Genomic DNA, 27,661 nt, shown 5'->3' on the forward strand with positions numbered 1-27,661 from the left:
GTATAAGATTTCCTTCTGGGGTTATGAAAATGTTCTGGAGTTGGATAGAGGTGGCAGCTGCACCACCTTGTGAACTTAGTGAACCTACGGAAATCACTTAGCATTGGTGCATTGGTGAATTTTATGTTATCTGAATTGTATCTCAAAAAAGTCCAATTCACAGAGGAAAAAAAAATTGAATAGCTCTTTAAGGAAAACCAGTACTGGATGCAGACATGCTATGGTAGGACTTCTGGGAAATTCAGAGTTTTTGATATCCTCTCTTCCCCACAGAACAGGAACGTTCATTCAGAAATGACATAGCAGGAGAGGATACTGTGACTGTAACACCCCTTTTCAATCCTGTAATTCATAAAGACACCCAGGAAATATTTTTCATTGATGCTTTTATCAAAGAATAATATTAAAAATATTACTATTTTGTTCATCAGTTTATGAATTAACAGTTACCAATATTAACATGATTCTTTTAAGCTTCCAGATAAGACAATCGCAAGTCTTGTAAAATATTATTATTCCTGGAAAAAAACTCGCTCTAGGACAAGTTTGATGGATCGCCAGGCTCGTAAACTAGCTAATAGACACAACCAGGGGGACAGGTAGGTTGTATGCCTCTGTATAGTTACACTTTCAGGGACATTATATTGGACAACTTCTATTTACTAAGACAGAAAGATTACCAAAACACATTGTAAAGACATCTTTTCCTTACATTCCTGTTTCTGCTCTGATAGGAAAAGCCAAGTGACCAGAAGTCTTAATAGTTAAGACCTCTCTTCAACTCTTAATTGTAATCATAAATGCATTCTTTTAGTATTCCATACATATTAAGATTATATTCTGTGGAAAATGCTTTTCCATAATTACTTGATTAACTGAATTACTATGATTGTATCTTTCTGGTCGTATATCATTTAGTTTTCTGATTTTTATCTGTTTTTATTCTCTAATGAAAGAACTGAAATGAGAAGTATTATATCAAGTTGTATGTGTTCTTTTCCCTAAGTGACATTTCTTTCTAAATCCCTTTTCCCACTGGGTCTCTAAGCTTTAGGTAGAAATGTTTTCTAAAATGATTCTATAAGCCCCAAAGGGTAAATATTTGTAAGTCCTATAGAAATCTAAATGATAAATTCCTCCTCCCAAGAACTCTTGTTCTGTTAAAGAATATTGAGTAAAATTACCAGAAGATACATTACATTAGTAAGAGCATTGGAGTAAAATGAAAAGAAGGGAACTAAAGTTACTAATATTTGTTTTTTCTCAGTGATGATGATGTGGAAGAAACACACCCAATGGATGGGAATGATAGTGATTATGATCCCAAGAAAGAAGCCAAAAAGGAGGTAATGATAAGAAGTGCTTGAAATTTTTCTGCAAATTTACTGAAAAAAAAAAATGATGCTTGGTATTAAGAAAATATTTTTTATAATTTTAGTTGATTTTTTCATAATTTAGATTTAGTTAGCATGATAACATTTTGAAACTTATTTTAATAGTGAAGTTACTACATATTGCATTGATTTTCTGTATTTAAGTATTAACGTATAGCATTAATAACATAATAGGTTTTTTCTGTTTAACAGTTCTTTTCTTTTTTCCCTAAATAAACCTTTCATTTAATGAGTACAAATTTCATAAGTACAACTTTAGAAATGCAGTGATTCTTCCCACCATACCTGCCCTCCTACCCCCACTCCCACCCTGTCTCCTCTCTCCCATTCCCTGTCCCCTTCTCTATTAAAATTCTTTTTTTTTTTTTTTTTTTTTGACAGGCAGAGTTAGACAGTGAGAGAGACAGAGAGAAAGGTCTTCCTTCTGTTTGTTCACCCAACAAATGGCCACTATGGCCGGCACACTGCACTGATCCAAAGCCAGGAGCCAGGTGCTTCCTCCTGGTCTCCCATGCAGGTGCAGGGCCCAAGCACTTGGGCCATCCTCCACTGCCCTCCCGGGCCACAGCAGAGTGCTGGACTGGAAGAGGGGCAACCGGGACGGAACTGGCGCCCCAACCGGGACTAGAACCCAGAGTTCTGGCACCGTAGGTGGAAGATTAGCCTAGTGAGCCACAGCGCCGACCTAAAATTCATTTTCAATTAACTTTATACACAGAAGACCAACTCTATACTAAGTACAGACTTCAGCAATTTGTGCACACACCCACACAAACTGTTTGAGAACAAGTTTTATAGTTAATTCTCATAATACAACTCATTGAGGACAGAGGTCCTGCATGTGAAGTAAGTGCACAGTGACTCCTGTTGTTTGTTTATTTATTTATTTATTTATTTTGGACAGGCAGAGTGGACAGTGAGAGAGAGAGAGAGAGAGAGAAAGGTCTTCCTTTGCTGTTGGTTCACCCTCCAAAGGCCGCCGTGGCCAGTGCGCTGCAGCCGGCGCACCGCACTGATCCGAAGCCAGGAGCCAGATGCTTATCTTGGTCTCCCATGGGGTGCAGGGCCCAAGCACTTGGGTCATCCTCCACTGCACTCCCTGGCCACAGCAGAGAGCTGGCCTGAAAGAGGGGCAACTGGGACAGAATCCGGTGTGCCAGCGCCGCAAGGTGGAGGATTAGCCTATTGAGCCGCGGCGCCGGCCTCCGGTTGTTAATTTAACAATTAACACTCTTACATATGACATCAGTGATCAGCCGAGGCTCTTGATGTGAGCTGCCACAGCTATGGAAGCCTTTTGAATTCACAGTCTCCGTCAGTATTTAGACAAAGCCATAAGCAAAGTAGAAGTTCTCTCCACCTTTCAGAGAAAAGTACATCCTTTTTTGATGGCCACCTCTTTCCACTGGGATCTCACAGAGATCTTTCATGTAGGACTTTTTTTTCTTTCTTTCTTTCTTTTTTTTTTTTTTTTTTTTTTTTTTTTTTTTGCCACAGTGTTGTTTTTACTTGTTTGCCAGGCAGAGTTACGGAGAGGGAGAGAGAGAGAGAGAGAGAGAGAGCTTCCTTCTACTAGTTTGCTCCCCAGATGGCTGCAACGGCCAGGGCTGGGCCAGGCCACAACCAGGAGCCAGGAATTCCAGCTAGGTCTCCCACCTGGGTGACAGGCACCCACATATTTGGGCCATCTTCTACTGTTTTCCCAGGTACATTAGCAGGGAGCTGAATTGGAAATGGAGCAGCTGGGAACTGGTGCTCGTATTGGATGCCAGCGTCACAGATGGCACCCCGTGTGCTGCAACGCCAAAAAGCTTTTTTGTCTAATGGTTTAGGAGGTAGTAAAAGTCAATACTACTTCGAGGTTTTTGAAATTACAGTAATATCTGAACTTCAGTCAGCCAGTGGTTTAAATAATGTTTCTGGTTAACTCATCTACTCAGAAGTGTATAAGTCCTACTATGACTCCTAGTCATTAATCCATAGAAAAGCCATCCTTAGATGATACAGTATTAGGTATGAAATGAAGCTTTATGGTTTTGTTATCTAGTTTTTTATGAAAATGTTTTGTGCCAATTTAGAAGGAAATAGCAGGAGTGTGCTCAGCAGTAAAAATTGAACGCTGCCTCAAAGAACAGATGGAAGAATCTCCAGAAAACCACTCATACTCCTCAGTGCGATGATAATAGTGATCACTTAAAGTCAGTAAGAAGAGGTTACATTGATAAGCACACTGTGTTTAATACGGCAAGGAATTAACTTCATTGTAAACAAGTAGAATGATGATAGAGGCTTGTAGGTACAGGCAGCTATGGACTAATGAAAATAACATTTTTTTAAAAGATTTATTTATTTATTTGAAAAGCAGAGTTACACAGAGAGAAGGAGAGGCAGAGAAAATGAGAGAGAGGGAGGGAGGGAGGTGATCCAACCGTTGGTTCACTCCCCAGATGGCTGCAACAGCCAGAGCTGAGCCTATCCGAAGCCAGGAGCCAGGAGCTTCTTCCATGTCTCCCACGCGGGTGCAGGGGCCCAAGGACTTGTGCTGTCTTCTGCTTTCCCAGGCCATAGCAGAGAGCTAGATCAGAAGTGAAGCAGCCAGGTCTTGCACCGGTGCCCACATGGGATGCCAGCATTGCGGGTGGCGGCTTTACCCGCTGTGCCAGAGCGCCGGACCTGAAAGTAACATCGAAATTGGAGACAGCGGATCTGAATTGATCTCAGATTCCTTTCGTCTTCAGACGCTCAGTGCCATGGACCCATTCTGGTCTGTCAGTCACCACCTTGAACTCTTCCATCAATCAAGTTTTAAAAATCTAGCTCTATCTCAACATTGTATTTGACTAATTTCTTTCTACTGCTGAATATTCTGGAATTCCTTGATTCCTTCATTTTTCCTCTCCAAATCTGCCTTATCTTTGCTTCCTGGAATCATGGGCCCAGTGAACAACTTCAATTGCTTTTTTACCCATTTCTCTAGTACTTTAATACCACATTTCCTTTATCCTTCCTGTAAAACTTCCCTAGCTCTATAAACCCATAATGTTGATCAGTTGTTACTCTTGGTTTGAGAGGCACAGCAGGAGAGTCTGACACAATTATATAATTATTGCTACTCTAGTTTTCAGTCTCAGCTAGACCTTAGTGCCTTTCAGTGTTTAACCTCTAAGTCTCAGTGTTGTCATTGGTAAAATGAAAATGCTAGGATTTTTTTTGAAAATCAAAGATTCTCAAAAGGTTTACCCAGGACATGGTAGATCATGAATGTAAGTTGTGTTTTATTTTCTGGCCAACTGTTTTGAGCATTCCTTCCTTCCTACACATTGCCTGACACTGCCTCACCCAACACTTGGCAGATGGCTGCCTCTGCTTCACAGGGGAAATGCGGAGAGAAGCTCCCTGCAATTCCAGCCCTTCTGCTCACCTCCTGCTCCTGTTCTGCCCTCCTCTTAGTGTGTTTGTACTTTATACATTATATATGTACATTATATCACAGTTACTGCATTTGCCCACTAAGCTGCTAGCTCTCTGAAGACAAAGACTGAATGATTTATTTTGTATCCCCCAGCACTCTGCACAGTACATTGTGTATGGGAGATTTTCACTAGTCTTATGCCTCTGTCTCACAGTAAGCAAAGTCCCTTCTCTTGTTCTGTACAGTGTCCTGCTTGTTTGATCCTGTCCATCCCTTTATCTCTGTTCTGTAACTTTCTCCATCGGTTATTCTTTTCTCTTTGCTATATTTCCAACCTCTCCACTGTAGTCCAAAAGTGTATTCAGGCCGGCACCGTGGCTCACTAGGCTTGGCACACCAGGTTCTAGTCCTGGTTGGGGCGCCGGATTCTGTCCTGGTTGCCCCTCTTCCAGGCCCGCTCTCTGCTGTGGCCAGGGAGTGCAGTGGAGGATGGCCCAGGTGCTTGGGCCCTGCACCCCATGGGAAACCAGGAGAAGCACCTGGCTCCTGCCATCGGATCAGCGCAGTGCGCTGGCCGCGGCAGCCATTGGAGGGTGAACCAACGGCAAAAGGAAGACCTTTCTCTCTGTCTGTCTCTCACTGTCCACTCTGCCTATCAAAAAAAAAAAAAAAAAAAGTGTATTCAAGTCTTCTGAATTTAAAAACACAGCTATCTCTTAACCAGCCTAGAAAAAGCCATATTCCTTGGCATAACATCATTGTTGAGTTTGCTTCACTTGGGCTTCTGCTTCTCAGTTTCACTGCTAGAAGAAGTTATCAGTGACCTAACTGCCACATCGAGTGGTCAGTTTCTCACTGTATTCTATTTGTGCTTTCTGTATCATCTCATGTTATTGACGCTCTTTTCTTCCTGAAAATCTGCCTTTGTCTTTTATAACACTATCTTTTGATTCTTGTCTACCTTTTTAACCATTGCATATCAATTTTAGTGATATATTTTTCTCTCACTTTCTCCGTTCATTTTGTCATTATTGTTTTAAATTCTCTCTCAGATCATTGAGATTTGTCCTCTTTATCCTTTTGGCTGCCTTATTTTTAGGTTCTCGTCTCGGAGTTATCATGAGTATTTTCTCTCCTGTCTGTGCCTCCAGACTTCTCACACCACCTTTCCCAGTCTGTTGACTACCCTGCTGCTAAAACAACCTTTTTAACAAGAAAAAGAAAACAGTATTTACTTGAAAGAGTGACAGAGAGAGTGGGAGATGTTCCAGCTGCTGGTTCACTTTTCATACGTACTCAACCAGAGTTGGGCCAGGCCAAAGCCAGAGCTCCGTTCTAGTATCCCATCTGGAAGATCCCATGTAATTGTATCTGAGTAATTGGGCCATCATCTGCCGCCTCCCGGTGCTTTAGCAGAAAGGTATGTTTGAAGCAGAGGCAGGAGTTGATCCCAAGCACTGGGATGTGGGATGTGGGCCTCCCAAGCCATGGCTTGACCTGCTGCACCACAACACTCACCCCCAACTTGAGCTTTTTGAAGACAGAACTGCTTGCAACCCTCTAAGGCTTTTGCTATAAGGTAGAACACAAACTCTATTTATTTATTTGAAAGTCAGAGTTACACAGAGAGAGAGGTGTTCCATCCGCTGAATCACTCCCCAGTTGGCCGCAATGGCCAGAGCTGGGCCTATCCAAAGCCAGGAGCTGGAGCTTCTTCCAGGTCTCGCACATGGTGCAGGGGTCCAAGGACCTGGGCCATCTACTGCTTTCCCAGGCCATAGCAGAGAGCTGGATGGGAAGTGTAGCAGCCGGGACTCTAACTGGCACCCATATGGGAAGTCGGCACTGCAGGCAGCAGCTTTACCTGCTACGCCACAACGCTGGCCCCTATATATGTCTATAGCTGCTTTTGCATATTGTTAACTTTACATAGAATGTTTAACTTTTTTAAAAAATTAATTTATTTTGTTTGAAAGACAGGGAGAGGAAAGGAGAGGTGGGGAGAAAGATATCTTCCATCTGCTGGTTCACTTCCCAAATGGTTACAAACAGCCATGGCTGAACCAGGCTAAAACCAAGAACTCTGGGCCTGCCATGTGAGTGGTGAGGGGCCAGGCACTGAAGCCATCTTCTGCTGCTTTCCAGATGCGTTAACAGGGAGTCGGATCAGAATCAGAGATGTCAGGCCACAAACCGGCGCTCCCATTTGGAATGCTGGTGTCGGAGAGTGCAGCTCAGCCCACTGTACCACAGTGCAGGCCTCTATTTTAACTTATAAAAATTGTGAGTTACACACACTATCAACCATATGCAGTTTAAAGATAATTTTTAAAACACCATTGTATCGGCCAGCGCCGTGGCTCACTAGGCTAATCCTCCGCCTAGCGGCGCCGGCACACCGGGTTCTAGTCCCGGTTGGGGCGCCGGATTCTGTCCCGGCTGCCCCTCTTCCAGGCCAGCTCTCTGCTGTGGCCAGGGAGTGCAGTGGAGGATGGCCCAGGTGCTTGGGCCCTGCACCCCATGGGAGACCAGGAGAAGCACCTGGCTCCTGGCTCCTGCCATCGGATCAGCGCGGTGCGCCGGCCACAGCGCACCAGCCGCGGCGGCCATTGGAGGGTGAACCAACGGCAAAGGAAGACCTTTCTCTCTCTCTCTCTCTCTCACTGTCCACTCTGCCTGTCAAAAAAAAAAAAAAAACACCATTGTATCCACCACTGAGCTTAAACAACGGAAGTCAGGGGCCAGTGTTGTGGTGCAGTGGGTTGGGCCTCATCTGAGACGCTGGCACCCTCTATGGGTGCTGATTTGAGTCCTGGAAGCTCCACTTCCAACCCAGCTTCCTGCTGATGTGTCTGAGAAAGCAGTGGAAGATGGCCTGAGTGCTTGGGCCCCTGCCGCCCATTTGGGAGACAAGATAAAGTTCCATGCTCCTGGCTTCGGCCTACCAGCCATTGTGGCTGCTTAAGAAGTGAACCAGCGGATGGAAGATTTTTGTCTTTCCCTCCCTCCGTACTCTGCCTTTCGATAAATAAATCTTAAAACAAAAATCATGTGTATCTGCATACACCTCCCTTCTCTCCAGAGGGAACTTCCTTCGTGAAATTTATTAATTATTCATTTCCTTTTTAAAAATTTTATCATCTATCCTGTATCTACATCTGTATCTATCTGAGTTAACTGTTTTTGTCGATTTCAAACTTTATTTAAATGGATTCATATTATATGTATTCTTCAGTAGTTTTTGTTTTGGCCATTAATTTTCAATCTGTTTTCCACTGTTCCGTCGTGTATATACACTCCAACTTAATCACTCTTCTGTCAGTGGACATTATTGCCAGTCTTTTATGGTTATGAGAAATGCCGATATGGTCATGTCCTAGGTACATATGTGTAAGTGTTCCTCTGGGACCGTAGTTCTCAGCTAGGTATAACATTATCCCCATGAGCAGCATTTAGAAATTATGAAGGTGTTTTTTGTCATGATGGTAGGGTACCATTGTCAGGAAAGAAGGATGACGTTGTCCTGGAATACACAACACAGGTTGTTCCATCAAAAAATCACAAGTGACATATTAAGTAATATGGCCCCAGAAATTTTTGTTGTATGATTACTGTATTTTAGGACATAGCCTATTTTAGGATACAGCCGGGACTTGAACCAGCGCCCATATGGGATGCCGGCACTGCAGGCGGTGGCTTAACTTGCTATGCCATGGTGCTGGCTCTGATGGCAGATTATTGTATATAGTTGGCATACTTCCATTGGACTGTGAGAGTACTCTGTCCACTTCTTGCCAATGCGTCATATTGATGAGACCTGTAAATGTTACAAATCTGACAATACAAGATGATATCTCACTGTGTTCTCAACTTTATTCATCAGTTAACTAATGAGATTGAACATTTTTCCATCTTTTTTAAGATTGATTTATTTTATTTGAAAGAGAGAGATGAATCTTCCATCTGTTGGTTCACTCCCCACATGGCTGCTACTATGGCCAAGGCAGAGCCAGTCTGAAGCCAGGAGCTTCATCTGAGTCTCCCATGTGGGTGGCAGGGGCCCAAACACTTGGGCCATCTTCCACTGCTTTTCCCAGACCATAGCAGGTAGCTGGATGGGAAGTGGAGCAGCCAGACACGAACCAGCACCCATATGTGATGCCAGCATCACAGACAAGTGGTTTTACCCACTTTGCCACAATGCTGGCCTCTCCATCTATTCTTGGCTATTATGGTGTCCTTTTTAAAGTACTTGTTTGTGTTTTTTTTTTTTTTTTTAACCTACTTTTCTGTTTGTCTTTTTTCTTAAAGACAGAATGTGTGCCATTTTTTTCTTACTAGGTGTTTTGTGTGTTCTGGATACTAATCTTTTGGTTAAATGTGTTGCAAGGAATGTTTTTACTATTACATATCTATATATATACACATAGATATGTATATGGCTTTTATAAACACATAGCTCTTTATTCTGCTCTTCTTAGCATTTAAATAATCTTTGCCTATCCTATACTATCTCAGCTACTATAATTTTACAGTAAGACTTGAAACTCTACGGGTAGATTCCACTGTTTGGCAGTTTTTCTTAAGGAGTGAATACCTTGGCCATTCTTAAGACTGTTGTTCAAGCCTGTGCTCTAGGATGGCCCTGTTAGACATTCCCCTGAACTTACCAACTGGGGAGAAGTGAAACCTTGGTGTAATTCATTCGTAGATTATTTTGGATTTCCTCTGTAGAGATTTTGTGTTACCTAAAAATAATGGCAATTTTGTTTCTTTTCCATCTTTACACTTCTTGTTCCTTTCTTTACTGAACTGGTTAACATCACCAGTATAACCTTGAATAGAAGTTATGGTAGCAAACTTCTTTTGAATTCTTTATTTTAAAGAGAATGATGTTTGTGTTTCAGCATCAAGTAGGGTGTGACTGAAGGTGTCTGACTCATTCACATTGCTGTAACGGATGCTGGCTGTCAGCTGAGCAATCCCGTGTGGTCTCGCCAGCCTGGTGGTCTCTGAGGAGTCTGCCTTCTTCCCATGATGGCTGGTTTCCTTCCACGTAATTAATCCCCAAAGCACTGAGTGGAAGCCACCCAGCTGTTGCTGGCCCAGCCCTGGGAATTACTCAGTGTCACTTCTGTTATATTCTGTGGGTAGCAGTCACTCAAGTTGGTCCAAAATCAAGACAAGGGGAAGTGGACCCCTACTTGTCATGGCAGGGGTGATGGGAAATTTGCTGCCGTATTTTAAACCTCCACACCTAGAATATGAAGTTTTCATAAATGCCCTTCCATGCTTGAGAAGGACGGGACTCTGTTCCAAGGTTTTGTGTGTGTTAAGTTCAGCCTGTCACTTCCGTGGTTGAAATCCATATTTTTACTGCTTGCTTACATGCTTAGCTTGGTTTTTAAGGAATTCTTACCTGATCAATTATTCTGACCAATTGATTATCGAAAAGTAATACTTCTATGCATTCAAGACTGGAATTCTTACATCTTGCTGCCAAATTGAGTGACCCTTTTATCTCTTGTAACAACCTCTGCCTTAAAGATTCTTTTGTCTAATATAGCTCCACCACCTTTCTTCTGTTAAGTATTTGCTTCTATTTTTATGATTTCACTTTCAACATTTCTTTTTTTTTTTTTTTTTTTTTTTTTGACAGGCAGAGTGGACAGTGAGAGAGAGAGACAGAGAGAAAGGTCTTCCTTTGCCGTTGGTTCACCCTCCAATGGCCGCCGCGGCCGGCGCACCGCGCTGATCCGATGGCAGGAGCCAGGAGCCAGGTGCTTCTCCTGGTCTCCCATGGGGTGCAGGGCCCAAGCACCTGGGCCATCCTCCACTGCACTCCCTGGCCACAGCAGAGAGCTGGCCTGGAAGAGGGGCAGCCGGGACAGAATCTGGCGCCCCAACCGGGACTAGAACCCGGTGTGCCGGTGCCGCTAGGCGGAGGATTAGCCTAGTGAGCCGCGGCGCCGGCCTCAACATTTCTTTGCCCTTACATTTTAAGTATGTGTCGTATGAGGACGATATAGCTGAGATTTTATGTAGAGAATTGTTTCCTGTTTTTATTGATCACTGATCTAGTTGGGTTTTTTTGTTCATTTTTGTTTTTAGCTTTTGTTTGACTTGCTTTTTCTAATTGTCCTCTCCTTCAGTAGCCTACTTGTTAGAATTAAGAATTTATCTTTATTCCATTTCTTCCCTCTCTTCTAGTTTGAGTTCTTTTTTATATTTCTATTCTTATTATATACTCTAGAAATTGCGTATCTTTTTGGAATTAAACATATTCAGCATTTATTTATATTAACTCATGTATTATTTTACTCACCCATCTTTCTTGACTCCTAGACCTTTTTTTTTTTTGAAAATAATTCCCTTTTTCCTGAAGTAAATCCTCTCGAACAGGGAGGGGGACCTTTTTTTTCTGGCAAGAACCATTGGATTTTTTTTTTTTTTTTTTTTTTTTTTTTTGACAGGCAGAGTGGACAGTGAGAGAGAGAGACAGAGAGAAAGGTCTTCCTTTTGCCATTGGTTCACCCTGACCATTGGATATTTATGATATCATCTGCAGGCCATACAAAATCATCAACTCAGAAAAATAACCAGCTACAGAATTTTTGGATTTTGAGTCCCACCTATGGTTGCCCTGGCGGGGCCAGACCAAAAGATTTGCCGGCCTTATACAGTCCACAGCCCCAGTGTTGCCCACCCCTGCTCTAGATGGTCTTTTAATGAGGTCCTGTTGTTCACATTTCTGAGCCTAGATTTTAAATACAGTTTTCTAGAGAGGATTTTGCATTCATTTCTGCTGTCTATAACCACTGTTAGACACTTCGAATGTTTCGTTTGGGGTTTTTCAGGCCAGACAGATAAATTTTGGCCCCAAACCTACTTGAATGCAGGTCTGTGGTTAGGCATTTGCAGGAGGCACTTTTTTTTTTTTTTTTTTTTCACTTCTTTCCTTTCCACAAACCAAGGGTAAGATAGGCATGGTCGGTTTAATCATCCTCTCCTTCTGCAGAGCAGGGTTTTTTTTGCTGTTGTTGTTTGTTTGTTTGTTTTTACTTCACACAATGATGGAGTTCCCCTTCCAGGACTCCGGTTTTGTCTCCTGTGCCCTGTACCTGTTGTCCATTGACGTCTTGGCTTTAGGCAGATACCAGCTCTTGCATACTTATCCCCTGAATTCTTGCTTTCTCATCATTTTTGGCCTCTGAGGAATTTTCCTGCCAGCTTAGAAATGAATTTTAAAAGATTTTTTAGAAAATACTTGATCTGGCAATTTTGGGGATACCATACTGGGCGAAGTTGCTCTGAACATCAAACCTGTCATTTGTTGCTTGAAACTGGGTTTTTAAGTAGTGGGGTAAATTATGCTTCATTATACAGTTGTTTCAGGAATTTTACTCAGAGTTCGTTTTCAAAGAATTGGATTGTTAAATCTATTCAGTAAAATGGCCTTCAACCCAGTAGACACATTTTCTAATGGATTCCTCTCTCAGAAAGACGGAACAATGCATTTTAAAGCACACCTTAAGAATATTGCCAGGGCTGGCATTGTGGTGTAGCAGGTAAAGCTGCTGCCTGCCTGCCTGCCAGCATCCCTTATGGACCCTGTTTTGAGATCCGGTTATTCCACTTCTGATCCACCTCCCTGCTAATGGCCTGGGAAAAGCAGCAGCGGATGGCTTAAGTACTTGAGCCTCTGCACTTCCATGGGAGACCGGGAAGAAGCTCCTGGCTCCCACCTGGTCCAGCCCCGACCTTTGTGGCCATCCGGAGAGTGAACCAGTGGGTGGAAGATCTCTCTGTGTGTCTCTCTGTCTTGGTAACTTTGCCTTTCAAATAAATAAGTAAATGTTTATTTTAAAAAAGAATATTGCAGATTTTAATAATATACTACGTAAGGCTTCCTGGTCATTGTTACAGAACTTTCCTGGGGTGGATTTTATGGCACAGTGGGTTAAGCTGCTGCTTGAGACACCCGCACCCCATATTGAAATGCCTGGGTTTGGGGCTCACCCTCACTTCTGGTCCAGCTTCCTGCTAGTTCACACCCTGTAAGGCAGCAGATGATGGCTTAAGTACTTGAGTCCCTACCACCACCTAGGGCATTTGACTGACATTTCTGACTCCTGGCTTCAGCCTTACCCAGCATTGACTGTTCTAGGCATTTGGGGAATGAATCAGCAGATGGAAGATCTCTCTCTCTCTGTTGATCCCCCTTTCGAACCATACTCTGCCATTACTCAGTAGCTGGACCTTATTATAATACTCACATGCACATACCCTTAAGGTGTGTACTTCTGATTTTCCCTTTAAAAAACAATTTTGCCTAACCTCTAAATTCACGTTTTATTTTATTCATAGATCTGGAGTTTAGAAATGTCAGAGTTAAGATAGTTCTGTGCCCTTTTTAATCATCTGCGTCATGGTTCTTTCAACAACTCAGTTTAAGCCTTCTCTTGGGAGCCTGTATTGGAGTGCCTGTCCTGGCTGTGCTTCCAGTCCAGCTCTGGCCAGTGCATCCTGGGAGGCAGGTGATGGTTCAGATGCTTAGACGCCTGCAACCCATGTGGGAGAGCCAGTAAATGGAAGAGCCATGTGTTTCTTTCCCTTTGTGTCTCCCGCCCTCTCTGCCTTTCAGATAGATGAAAATAAACATTTTTAAAATAGAGTGAAAATGAAATATTACCTTTTTTATCATCTGTCTAATCTGCCGCATGTCAAAATTCCTAATTTGCCACCTTCTGTTTTTACTTTTTAAAAAAGCTTTATGTTTAATAAGTCACAGTAATTTGGTTGAGTGGGTTAATCAAGGACATATTATATTATATACTTTCTCACTCAACTGGAGATTGCTGTGTGTGTGTGTTTGTGCTTGTACATAATATAATTGGTTAGTAATTTTTCCATATATTTACTAATAGGTACTTAAATTAATAGTAGGTGGTTTTCAGCTGATAAGTGTGTAACAACCAAATGACCTGTTATTCTACCTTTATTCTCTTAGGGTAATGCTGAACAGCCTGTCCAGAGCAGCAAGATTGGCCTTGGAAGGAGAGAGTACCAGAGTTTACAACATCGCCATCATTCTCAGCGTTCTAAGTGCCGTCCACCCAAGGGCATGTATTTAACCCAGGAAGATGTGGTAGCTGTTTCCTGTAGCCCCAATGCCGCCAACACCATCCTGAGGCAACTGGACATGGAGTTGATCTCTCTAAAGCGTCAGGTATTTTATTAAAATATTTGTAATGATTCTGTCCATTTTGCTTATCCACTTTTACCTACATTTAACTTAGTTTTTGCAGATTTTCTCAGCCACCTATTTATGTAAGTATTACTCTTTAATGTTTATCTTGTTTCAGATTTGTACGGTGCCTGTTGTGGATTTGAATACCAGCATAGCTACTTGTTAGCTCAGCAATTTAAGATAAATTATCTAGGCTCTCTAGGCTTCAGTTTTCTATATATAAAATAGAAGACGCTTTTACGAGTTCTTCTCTTCTCTTATGGGTTGTTGAGAATTATTTGCAGTGGTACAGGTACATTGTTCAGTAGTGTTTGGCACATTTTGAGTGCTCATTGAATGGTGACTGCTGTCTTCATCAATATCATCATCAGTAGTAGTGGCAGTAATATTGTAAGAGTATAATCACCATAATCAGTTGTTGGTTGAGAATCAGGATCTAAGCCAATGAACCTGTAAGCTCCAATCCTGTGTAAACTGAGGGTAGTGGTTTACTCCTCCTGTCCCGTTTCTTCACCTGGAAATGAGCATCGTAATACGATGGTTGGGAGGAATTAAACAAGGTAATGTGTGAGTGCTTTCACCAGAGTCTGAAGCACTCACCACTTGATGATGAGTGTCAGGTCTCTGGCCTGCCTTTCTTAGTCTTTTCCTGTTTTCTGTTTGTTTTTCTCATTCCTTAAATGTAGGTGTTCCTTTAAGTCTGTATTTTCTTGATCTACATCAACCAGGCCTATATTAGATGCCAGGAACTCCTGGAACATTTTCTCAAGCTGTGACTTTTCTCCAAATCTGTAGTTCCAGCTACCTGCTGTATCTTCTCCCAAAAGATTTTTGTCCTCTGTTCTTGTTTTTTGAAACATCAAAATCTCCTCTGATACATCCTTTCTCAATATCCCTCCCGTAGGGACATATAAACCCAAATGGCAGCCATGTTATATGAGTTTAATAGCTGAAATTTCTGTCAGTCTTCTCCTTTTTATCCTATTACTTATACCCTTGTTTAGATCCTGATCACTTTTTGTCTAACAAAAACTGTCTTATGGATTCTTTTTTCCACTTCTGTTTTAGCTCCATGTTTTATGTAGCTGCCATGTTATGGTTTTAAAATGTTGCTCTGGTCAAGGTCGTGCATCTTCAAGCTCTTCATTAGTTTCTACTTGCCATCAGTAGGTTATAGTAGAGGTAGAAAGGGATTTATATGAAGGTCATGTTAAGAAATTTGAAAATTCTTGGGTGCTGGCACTGTGGCATTGCAGGTAAAGCCATCACCTGCAGTGCCAGCATCCCATGTGGGTGCTGGTTTGTGTCCCAACTGCTCCACTTCCAATCCAGCTTCAGCTGGTGTGCCTGGAAGGGCAGCAGAGGATGGCACAGGTGCTTGGGCCTCTGCACCTATGTGGGAGACCTGGAGAAGCTCCTTCCTTCTGGCTTTGGTCTGGCTCAGCCCTGGCCATTGCAGCCATCTGGGAAGTGAATCAGTGGATGGAAGATTGATCTCCATCTCTCTCTATCCTTCCTCTCTCCCCCTCTCCCTTTCTGTCTCCCTCCCTCTCCCACCTTCTCCTCCCTCTCCCTCTCTCCCTCTCTCCCTCTCTTCCTCTCTCCCTCTCTCCCTCTCTCCCTCTCTCCCTCTCTCCCTCTCTCCCTCTCCTCATCCTCATCTCTGTAACTGTTACAAATAAATAAACAAATCTTTAAAAAAAGTTAGCTGAGACTTAATAGTTTATCTCTGTATGTCTAACAATGGCCACCTTACTGCCCCTGAACCATCCTAGCTGTCTATGTTTTAGGTGTGTTTTTAAGATCTTTGGTAAAAATAAAAGTTTCTGAATTACTTAATTAGTATTTGGTTTGTGCATACAGGAGGAAAAAAAAAACATACCTGGGGGAAAAGTAAACAAATAACCCAAACCCTTAATATTTTAAATGGGGACTAATAATATTCCTAGTAGTTTAAAACTTGATGAAATTTATATTGGCATAGTGTGGTTTGTGCCTCCTACCTTTGTGGCCTTATGAAAGTTTCTTAACATCTCTATACCTTACGTTCCGCTTCAGTAAAATGGTTATAATAGAAGTAGAGCCAGTTCTATAACTTTTGGAAGATTTGAATTTGTTCCAATGCAGTTAATACACTAGGAACAATTTGAACATAGTGTGAATTTTGTGTTTGCTTATGTATGATTTTTGTCAGGGAAAACTATACCCAGTTGAACTGAGTGGGTGAAGGTGCACGTGTACACACACAGGCACACACACATCCCACAGATGTCTACCAGCTATGTGAATTCTTTGTGTGGTAGGAGCCACATACAGCTGGTGTTAGACTTTTTCATCTGACTTCAAATAACCCTTCTACCACTTAACAATAATTCTTAAGCTGCAACCATTTTGACGCCTTCTTCCACGAGCAACCTTCAGATGTTTTACAAGGTAAATTACCATTGTTACTATAACGCTTATGGATTTATTAGCCATTTAGGGTATGTGAAACTGTGCTCACATTTTTTTTTTTAGTTTCTTATTTTTTCTTAACATATTCACTAATGAAGTTTTTGAGTGTGTGTCTTATCATCTTTTTCCCCATAAGCCCTGTGGTTTTTATTTGAGTCCTTACATAAAACAGTGACTTTTAAGAAGACTTACATTGTGTTGTAGCAGAGCCGATTGTGCTTACTTCACAGGGTTTGTATGCAAATCGAGTTTACAAATCACCAAGAACGATGTTGTAGACAATAAAATATGTAGGAAATATTAGCTACCATCCACATCGTCATTCTTACTAGAACAGTCGTTTAGCTTAAACATATGGTAATGAGAACTGTTGATGAAATTCACTCTGTGTGCCTGTTGTCTTTGGTTATAACATACATTGTTAAAAGATACTCAAAGTATGACTTATTACATTCAAAGATTCTAAAAGTCTGAATTTATTAAATATTTGTAGGGCCCATTAGGATGTGTATCAGTTGAGTGAATGGTGTATCATATCTTGTGTAATGTCTGTTCTGAAATAAAATTTAAGAAGGTTGTGGAATGTATCTTTTTCATTTATTGAGTACTCACTAATTTACCCAAGTACATGATCTGATTCACTTTTTGGATTATTTTGTTTGAAGGTTCAGAATGCTAAGCAAGTAAACAGTGCCCTTAAACAGAAAATGGAAGGTGGAATTGAAGAATTCAAACCTCCTGAGGTACGTTTTTGGAGAATACATGTGATTAAGTATAGTGAAACTTTGTTCTTTGGGTTATGCAGTGGTCAACTACTCTTGGTCCCGTGTATTGTTAGTTGTGATATAATTTGTTTTATCTCTATATTTTCATTTAGATCAGGGGTGGGAACATCTGGCCTGTGGGCCAGATAAAGCTCACAAAAAAACATTTCATCTGCAGGTGGGACTCAAAATTCCATGAGTCTATAGCAAGATAATTTTTAAGTTGATAATTTTGTGTGGCCCTTAGCAAAGCAAAGGTTCCCCTTCCCTGATTTAGATGGTTGAACTTTTGAAGCTTGACTAATTCTGTGTCTGAGTAAAATTCTTTCTTTCTTGTCTCTAGTCATTCCTATCAAGCAGAGTAGTTGGGGAACATGGCTCTAGGAGTAGACACAGTGTATGTGATGATAGAAGGCCATCAGTGGACTTCCGGGTCCACCGCAGTGTGTGCCCAAAGCACTTTCCTGCTCCTGTGAATTGGAGGAAATAGCAAGAAAAAAATCCCAAGGAAAGGAGTTTATTTTCACAAGTTTTTATTTTAATTACACTCTTTCTGCTCAAATTTCCAGTTGAGTTTTAGAATGTGGACTTACATTCATATACTTTTGTCCCTGAAAATCTAAAATATAAAAAACAAGATACAGATTTTCTCAGCCTAACTTGTGTTTCAGCTGAAACCTAAATAGATATTTGATATTTGTGATGTAACTGTAAGAATACTTAAATGCTGATAAGTTCCAATCAAGGAGCTTTCCTGAAACTCCTATGTTCTTATTCATACCCTGGATTTCATCCTGATAGGACTTTTTTCCCGCAAAATCATAGGCTGAAATAGTTACAGATGAAATAATCTGTGAAGTGCTGGGGGTTTGGGGGGTGGGGTCAGAAGAGTAAAGCTACAGAAATAAGGAAGAATTACAGAGAGAGAGGGGTCTTCTATCCGCTGGTTCACTCCCTAATTGGCCACAACGGCCAGAGCTGCGCCTATCAGAAGTCAGGAGCCAGAAGCTTCTTCTGGGTCTCCCACGCGGGTGCAGGGGCCCAAGGACTTGGACCATCTTCTACTGATTTCCCAGGCCATAGCAGAGAGCTGGATCGGAAGTGGAACAGCTGGGACTAGAATCGGCGCCCACATGGGATGCCAGCACTGCAGGCAGTAGCTTTACCTGCTGCGCCACAGCACCAGCCCTCCATATGCCATCTTAATTAGAATCTTTTAGAAGGGAAGACTTATGATAAAGAAAGTGCTTTTGTTTGTTTTAAATCTTTGGAAGATGGAAAGGTCATGGAAAAGAGTGAAAAATACATAGACTGATATCATTGCAAATGTACAAGTGAATTAATAAACATTCTAGTAGCATTTATTTAAGGGCAGTATAATATAAAAAATATGAGTTTATTTTATTGCAACAAAATTATTTTACATTTTGTATTTAAATTGTTAATTTTATATTTACTATGTATTGAAATACATAAAAGTAAAAATATAAAGTTCTGTAATTTGATAGTTTAAGAAGTAAATTAAAAATTGACAGCAGATATTAAAAATGTAGGAATTAGGAACTTTATGCTAACAAGTTTGAGAATTTAGACAAAATATAGAAATTTCTAGGAAAATATCTTAAAGTTACAAAAGAAAAGCTGAATAATGTATACTCACTAAACAAAATAAAAGAATAATTACAATAATTTAAAATAATTAAAATTACAGAAAAATTCCTCCTTAACGTTATATAAATAAAAATGACATGGTCAGCGCCGCAGCTCAATAGGCTAATCCTTTGCCTGCGGCGCCGGCACACCGGGTTCTAGTCCCGGTCGGGGCGCAGGATTCTGTCCCAGTTGCTCCTCCTCCAGGCCAGCTCTCTGCTGTGGCCCGGGAGTGCAGTGGAGGATGGCCCAGGTGCTTGGGCCCTGCACCTGCATGGGAGACCAGGAGAAGCACTTGGCTCCTGCCTTCGGATCAGCACAGTGCGCAGCCGCAGCGCACCAGCCGCGGTGGCCATTGGAGGGTGAACCCACGGTAAAGGAAGACCTTTCTCTTTGTCTCTCTCTCTTACTGTCCACTCTGCCTGTGGGAAAAATTAAAAAAATTTTTAAAAAAATGACAGTGCCAGTGTTGTGGCATGGCAAGTAAAGCCACCACTTGCAGTGCCGGCATCCCATATGGGCACTATTTGAGTCCCAGTTGCTCCACTTCCAATCCAGCTCCCTGCTAATGTGCTTGGGAAAGCAACAGAGGGTGGTCCAAGTGCTTGGGCCCCTGCACCCATGTGTGAGACCTTGAAGAAGCTCCTAGTTCCTGGTTTCAGACCAGACCAGCTCTGGCCATTGCAGCCATTTGGAGAGTGAACCAGTAGATGGACGATCTCTCTCTCTGACGCTGTTTTTCAAATAAATAAATAAATTTTAAAAGAGAAACAGAACAAAACAAAAAAGATGAGCAAGTACAGTAGTAGTTTTTACCTTTCCCGAACACTGCCTCATTTGATCTTTACGTAAGTCCACACAAGTGGATGAGGCAGATATTATTATTTTACATGGGGACACTAGGCTTCAGAGAGTTTAACTGACTTCTGCAAGGTCACACACAGGAAATAATGGAACTCTGGCTGTTAAACACCCTAATGGTTTTTTAATATTTATTTATTTATTTGAAAAGCGGAGTTAGAGAGAAAGATCTTCCATCTGCTGGGTCACTCCCCAAATGGCTGCAACAGCCTGGGCTAGACCAAGCTGGAGCTGGACCAAGAAGGACCCAGGAGCTTCTTCTGCATCTCCCATGTGGGTGCAGGGACCCAAGCACTTGGGCCATTCTCCAGTTCTTCCCCAGATCGTTAGTAGGGAGCTGGATTGAAAGTTGGGCGGCCAGGTCTCAAACTGATAGCCATTATGGGATGTCAAAGTCGCAAGCTGTGGCTTAATCTGTGCTACAATACCACTCCCCCATTTTTTTTTTTTTAATTTATTTATTTGAAAGGCAGAGTTACAGAGAGTGAGAGAGATCTTCCCATCTGGTTCACTCCCCAGATGGCTGCAACACCCAGGGCTAGGCCAGGCTGAAGACAGGAAGCAGTAACTTTATCCTGGTCTCCCACATGGGTGCAGGGGCCATCATCTTCTGCTTTCCCAGGTGCATTAGCAAGGAGCTGGATTAAAAGTGGAGCAGCCATGACACAAACTGGCATCCATACGGAATGCTGGCATCACAGGTGTCAGCTTAACCCACTATGCCATAATGCCAGCCCCAAAACACCCCAAATTTTATCATTGTACCATCCATATGTTAAAGTTTTGGTGTTATTTTAAGGTGATTAATTGAACTCATGTGATCTGAAAAATGCCTGTATGTTTTATCATCTAGAAAGTCCCTGGGATATATTTATCTTATTATTCCTGTTGCTTTCAGGAGGAGAGCAATATCTATAGATAGACTTCAAAATTGACCGTCACAGGAGAGCCCTTAAAAAACTACCTTCTTCCCTTTAAGTTAGACTATTCCTAAACAAAGAAATTTAATAAATTTGGAATAATTGCCATAGACCTAAATGAGGTAACTCCACTGAAAAGAAATAATTACTAAAATGCTTTATTAACTTGGTTGTATTTGTTATTTTCATTTAAGGAATAATTTGGTGAAAAAAGTCCATTCACTCCCAAGTATTTATCACCCATTTCATGTAAGGCTCTGTGTTAGGCACTGGGGAGTATGTGCAGGGAGAGGGGAAACATAAAGATGAGGTATATTTTCCCCCTGCTTAAAAAAAACAAACAACTTAGATGTTCTGAGACAGATACAGGTTTCTGATAGGTTTATAAACGAGGTGCTGCAAGAGCAGAGCTGGGCTTTGTTCATCTGGCCAGGATGATCAGAGTAGACTTCCTGGAGGGGAGGATGTTGCATGTGAGGTTTGAAGGATCGGTGGGATTTTTGCACACACACAGAGTGGTGGGGCAGGGCATTCCAGGCAGAGGGAATCGTTGTTGAACAGCATATTCACAATAGAGATCCTTGGGGACAGTTAAAAGCATTTTTACAACTTAGTCAGCAGGTGGTCCCTGAGCAAGAATTCAGTGGGAGTAAAAAAATCACCTTTTCTCAAGGGCATGTCTTCTACTTAGAAAGACAGAGGAGGGGGAGCATAGTGTAGGAGATGCTCAGGAGATGGAGCGGGCTTCTTTGTGACAGGGTAAGTGGGTAGGCGCCAGAGTATGAAAGTCCTGTGGAAGCTAGAAGGAGAAGTTAGCCTTTTAAAAAAAGTCATAAGGAGACCCTGGAGTTTCTTCGGTATAGGAGGATGCAGTGGAAACTGGATCGTAGGAAAGGTATGCTGGCAGTCTCAAGCAGGATAAATTAGAATGGAAGCTTTATAGCTGCTAAGATGCTAAGTGTGTGAGTGATGAATGGTAAAAGGGATATGAGTAGGGTTGGGCATTAGTTGTGGGAATGGAAGCAAGTGATAAATCCAAAGCATGTTGCAAAATAGGAAGGAACAGGTTTCCTTGAAAATAGATGAGAGTGTTGGGGATGCTGGTGGCATGTTATATTATGATCTGATTTGTTTTGGATGCATGTAGATAGGGAGGGACAAGATGATTAATGAGGAAGGAAGAACTGTAAGTGAGAAAGGGTGCTTGTGAAGCTGAGAATGTCCCATCTGTGGGTGACTTCATGCACAGGTAGAGTGGCGTCCTTTTTCAGCAAGGAGGTTAAAAGGGGTTTGCATTACTGGGTAGAGGTTTTGCTTGGTAACCTTTTCTCATTCTTCCAATGCAGAGGTAGTGTGAATCTACCAAAAAACATGGGAGGGATGTGAAGACAGATTAATTTAGCAGGGAAAGAGTACAGTTAAAAATGCTGAATTCACTAGGAATGTCAAACAAGCAAACTTTTGTTTCTTCTAGAAGTCTCTTTGGGACCTTATATATTACTGTTATAAATTGTCTTGTTTTATATTATTAAGACAATGTCATTTCAGATCGGGGTTTGCCATAGAAGAATATACTATATGGTACCACCTAGTGAACCTCAGTTACTGTTCAGTTTTAGATATATAGGTATAGAGCCGGCGCTGCAGCTCACTAGGCTAATCCTCCGCCTTGTGGCGCCGGCACACCGGGTTCTAGTCCCAATCAGGGCACCGGATTCTGTCCCGGTTGCCCCTCTTCCAGGCCAGCTCTCTGCTGTGGCCAGGGAGTGCAGTGGAGGATGGCCCAAGTCCTTGGGCCCTGCACCCCATGGGAGACCAGAAGTACCTGGCTCCTGCCATTGGATCAGCGCAGTGCGCCGGCCACGGTGGCCATTGGAGGGTGAACCACGGCAAAGGAAGACCTTTCTGTCTCTCTCTCTCACTGTCCACTCTGCCTGTCTATATATATATATATATATTCCCGTTGTCTTTTCTTTAAATTGAATAAATCCTGTAAAAAATAGATACTGTAAAAGTCAACTTAGAGGATTCCTTTCTAAAAACTTTTTACCCTGTCTCTCCTCCAGTCTTCCCCCTCTTCTGTTGCTCCTGTTCTGTTACACAGACTGCATAATCCCAGACAGCATCAGCTCTGCTCCCTGTCATTTTCCACTGAAGCAGCTTCCTGAGGTTAGCGTTGGTGACCCAGTTCTCATGACCACAGTTCCACAACTTTCAACCTCTGATTCCTTTGCGCTCTTCTGAGCTCTTGAGCCAAGGGATTACCTCCTCCTCCTTCTTTAAGAGGTTATGCTCTCTTTTATAGCTGTTACATCCCCATCTCAACTGTAGTTTTCCTTCCTATTCATAAATACAGGTGTTCTCCAAATTTTTATCCTCAGATTTCATTTCTCTCTCCATTCTCTTGGAAATACGCCATCTTGCCACTTCACTTTATTAAAGTCACATCACCGGCCGGCGCTGCGGCTCACTAGGCTAATCCTCCGCCTTGCGGCGCCGGCACACAGGTTCTAGTCTGGTCGGGGTGCCGGATCTGTCCCGGTTGCCCCTCTTCCAGGCCAGCTCTCTGCTGTGGCCAGGGAGTGCAGTGGAGGATGGCCCAAGTGCTTGGGCCCTGCACCCCATGGGAGACCAGGAGAAGCACCTGGCTCCTGCCATCAGATCAGTGCGGTGCGCAGGCCGCAGCGTGCCAGCCGCGGCGGCCATTGGAGGGTGAACCAATGGCAAAAGGAAGACCTCTCTCTGTCTCTCTCTGTCTCTCACTGTCCACTCTGCCTGTCAAAAAAAAAAAAAAAAAAAAAAAGTCACATCACCTATACATTTAAATGACAGATGCTGGACCTCGACACTCAGCTAAGCTGGGGGGAGGGGAGGTAGTAGTGCTGACAGTTCTCCCTGAGCTCCATCTGCGTGCCCTGAGGTGAGCATTCATGCACCGGGAACTCTGCATCCACTGTCCTTTCATCAGTCATAGCTTCCACGTGGCCTCCTGGAGGAGCGTCTCTTTGAGCTGAAGGAGAGTCTAGTATCTAAATATATATTTTTAATAACACTAACTTAAATTTATTTATAAAGATTTATGTTATTTACTTAAAAGGCTTAATTAGTTAGGGGCGGGGGGGGGTACCTTCCATCTGCTGGTTCACTCCCCAAATGGTTGCAGTGGCCAGAGCTGGGCCAGGCCAGGAGCCAGGAGCCAGGAGCTTTTTCAGGGTCTCCCGTGTGGGTACAGGGCCCTAAGTACTTGGGTCATTCTCCAATGCTTTCCCACATTAGCAGGGAGCTGGATCGGAAGTAGAGCAGCCAGCGCCAAGGCGGCTTCAACCACTAATGCTGGCTCCTGCCTTAAATTTAAGCCAGCAGTTTTCATTTGGTGTCCCAATGAAAACCTTGTGGTCTGTTCTAGTGCTGGATGAATATTCGGCTGTGTGGATGTATTCAGACACTCTGTGCCTATCCCTGCAGCTATCTTTGTAAAGACATTTCAAAAAGAATTTTGGAAAATAACCAGCTTTTTAAAATAGGCTGATTATTGGTTGATTTAAAGTTTTATTTATTTATTTGAAAGAGTTACACAGAGAAGGAAAGGCAGAGAGAGGGAGAAAGAGAGAGGGAGAGAGGTCTTCCATCTGCTGGTTTACTCCCCAGTTGGCTGCAACAGCTGGAACTGCACCAATCTGAAGCCAGGAGCTTCTTCCAGGTCTCCCATATGGGTGCAAGGGTCCAAGGACTTTTGGACCATCTTCTACTGCTTTCCCAGGCCATAGCAGAAAGCAAGATGGGAAGTGGAGCAGCTAGGACTTAAACCGGCTCCCACATGGGATGCTGGCACTGAAGTTGATGGCTTTACTTGCTGTGCCACAACGCCAGCCCCTGATTCTGTGACCTTACATCTAAGTAAGATACAGCTCTATTGTTGTCCCTTATAAACATTTCCCAGACCTTCAAGAATGTGTTTGAGGCGGGCGCCGCAGCTCAGTTGGCTAATCCTCTGGCGCCAGCAACCCGGGTTTTAGTCCCGTTTGGGATGCCGGATTCTGTCCCGGTTGCCCCTCTTCCAATCCAGCTCTCCACTGTGGCCCGGGAAGGCAGTGGAAGATGGCCCAAGTGCTTGGGCCCTGCACCTGCATGGGAGACCAGGAGGAAGCACCTGGCTCCTGGCTTTAGATCAGCGCAGCGCGCCGGCCATGGCAGCCATTTGGGGGGTGAACCAACGGAAGGAAGACCTCTCTCTCTCTCTCTCTCTCTCTCTCTCACTAACTCTGCCAAAGAAAGAAAGAAAGAAAGAAAGAGAGAGAGAGAGAAGGGAGGGAGGGAGGGAGGGAGGGAGGAAGGAAGGAAGGAAGGAAGGGAGGGAGGGAGGGAGGGAGGGAGGGAGTTTTAATTAATGAATATATTTTGGGCTCTAGTGGAACCCGAGATCCCTCTTCATGTCCTGATCGTTCCATGTTCTCAGTGTCTCCCAAATTAAATTCATCTTCGCTCTGTCTTCCCACATCAACCAAATCAGCATCTCTTGGCTTCCCAGCCCCTCAAGAGCTCCCTTCTCTCAGCTTCCAGGCTTAAAAGTCTTACTCTGCTTCTATTCATATCTCTTACTCCCTGGCCTCCACGAAACAAAAAACAACTGTTGCCTCATTGAATTGGGTGTGCACTTATCAATGTTGATTTTTACTGCCCTTACAAAAGAGGTTCTGCTAGTCTTTTAGTTTAAATATCCCCAATTTTTCAAGCTTATTTATCATTGCTTCCAGGCACAAATGCTGTTGTTTCCTGCACATGGAATGTCTTCTCACCTTTCTGAAATATCTCTCTTAAATTTCCAAGTGTACTCTATACTTTGAAATTTGTATTAAAGTTATTTGTGTTCATCCAATCTCCTGATTTTCTGGTAAGCTTTATTAATTTTTTAGCACACGTTATTTCTATTTCATTTTTTATTCCCATTTCATTAACCATACCTTTGTATCCAGGTTTAATGTTTGTTTGCTCAGGTACTGTAATAGCTGCTGCTTTCTTTACATATATATCCTCACACTTAGTTATTAAAATTTAATCCTCAGAACAACTTGCAACCTAAGTATTGCAATTTTGATGTATAGGGGTTCCTCAGTATCCAAATACTCACTAATGTAAGGCAGAGGTGGGGAACCTTTTTCTGCCAAGGGCCATTGGATATTTATCACATCATTCATGGGCCATACAAAATTATAAACTAAAAATTAGCCTACTGTAGACTTACCGAATTTTGCATCCCATCTGTGGTTTCCTTGGCAGAGCCAGTGAGCCCCACAGGCCGGACAGTACCCAACCCCAATCTAAGGAATGCATGAAAAAGTAAAAGTTGCCAAATAAAAACAAATTGTTAAACTAGTGATTATAAAATTAGGCTCTGTTCACCAACTCTGTCTGATTGACTTTGGCTGTAACGTTAATCCCATCCATCACAGTATCATTCTCTGTCATTCTTGCTAATACAATACAAGTACAGAACAAAGTAAAATGAAATTGTAAGCTTTACAAAATGTGAAAAACTTCATGAAGTCTGTTAAAGTACAAAAGAATGACTTCAGTCACTTAAACAGTTGTTGACAGATGTATAACCAGCAGAATTAACAATGAAGAAAAAAGATGACAACTCATAGGCAAGTGCTTAAAAGAGGAGTAATTTGAGTAACAATTAAGGGCCCTTGAGAAAATGACTGAAGCCTTCAAAGCCAAAGGATGTTGTATCTTTGTATGATGAAAAACAATATGCCAAAAAATAAAACATAATAACTGATTATTTTTTTAAAAGATTTGTTTATTCATTTCAAAGGCAGCAGAGTAGGAGAGACAGACAAGTCTTCCTCTGGTTCACTCTCAAAATGCCTGGAACAGCCACGTCTGGGCCAGAGTGAAGCCAGGAGCCAGGAATCCATCCTGGTTTCCCACATGACTGGTAGGGGCACTAGTACTTGAGTCATTGTCCATTGCCTTCCCAGGCTCATCAGCAGGGAGCTGGATCAGAAGTGCAGCAGTCAGGTGCTCTACTGTGGGATGCAGGCTTCACAAGCAGCAGCTTCGCCCAGTGCACCACAGTGCCAGCCCCTGTTTTTTTGGAATAAACTAATTTTCATAAGCTTTATTTTCATATTTCAGATTAACTTGCAGTCATCCCTTTATTTTTTCACTGTTCACTCTGAAATATTTGTACCTGTTTTAAGTAAGAAACAATTGCCTGTATATTTTTTCTTTAAATTTGTATTTACTTATTTGAAAGAGAGAGCTCCTGTTGGTTCACTTCTCAGTGGCCTGCCAGAGCCAAACAGCTGATTCCAGGTCTCATGCCTAGGTGACAGGAACCCAATTACTCGCGCCGTCATCCCATCACCACTTCTTCCAGACTGTGCATTAGCAGGAAGGTGGAGAGAGAAGCAAGAGCCAGCAGTTAAACTCAGGCACTCTGGGAATGCAGAGAGGATGTTTTTCAGCTGCATGTCAACCATTTTAATTTTGGCTTACCTTTTTATTTCTAATTCTGGTGTCCCTTGTAGTTTTTCCTATTCTCTCACTTTCTCATGTCCTTGTTACTGGTGTTCCTTTGCCTGGTCGCCAGCATGCTAACCTTGAGGCATATCTGCAGGCTGTCCACCATCTTGCCTGCCTCTCTGTCCCATTTAAATCTCATCTGAGATTCAGCAGTTTCTCTTTTAGGTTTTTCCTTCCTTTATTATATCTTTGTCCTCTAATAAAACAGTTTTTAACTTTGAATCTTTGTTTTTTCATCTTCATGAATAATTACTTAGACCACTTCACTCATGGAGAACAAGTTGGTATTCCCAGAACTGCTGTGTGCTGTAGTTTCCTATACTGAGACCATGGGTGAGGTGAGGTCAGAGTGTTTCCCTTCTCAAAGGAGGCCTCTTTTCTGTCTTGCCCAGCAGTCCCTGTGTTACACAGAGCCGCTTGCCTTG

General features: G+C 42.5%; 1 protein-coding gene across 10 annotated transcripts in view; it reads left to right on the forward strand.

Moving 5' to 3' along the window:
- RCOR3 (REST corepressor 3) overlaps positions 1-27,661 on the forward strand; it is a 57,655-nt gene that overhangs the window by 17,655 nt on the left and 12,339 nt on the right. For all 10 annotated transcript variants that reach the window (XR_011381424.1, XR_011381422.1, XR_011381423.1 and 7 more), the window contains exons 6-9: positions 475-599; positions 1,268-1,346; positions 13,817-14,035; positions 17,176-17,253. Coding sequence is in view for 7 of the 10 variants with exons in the window: in XM_051820536.2 (XP_051676496.1) it covers positions 475-599; positions 1,268-1,346; positions 13,817-14,035; positions 17,176-17,253 (501 nt within the window). In the remaining 3 variants the exon portion in view is untranslated. The remainder of the gene's footprint in view (positions 1-474; positions 600-1,267; positions 1,347-13,816; positions 14,036-17,175; positions 17,254-27,661) is intronic.

Source organism: Oryctolagus cuniculus, chromosome 13 (assembly GCF_964237555.1).
Source record: "Oryctolagus cuniculus chromosome 13, mOryCun1.1, whole genome shotgun sequence".
Lineage (NCBI taxonomy): Eukaryota > Metazoa > Chordata > Mammalia > Lagomorpha > Leporidae > Oryctolagus > Oryctolagus cuniculus.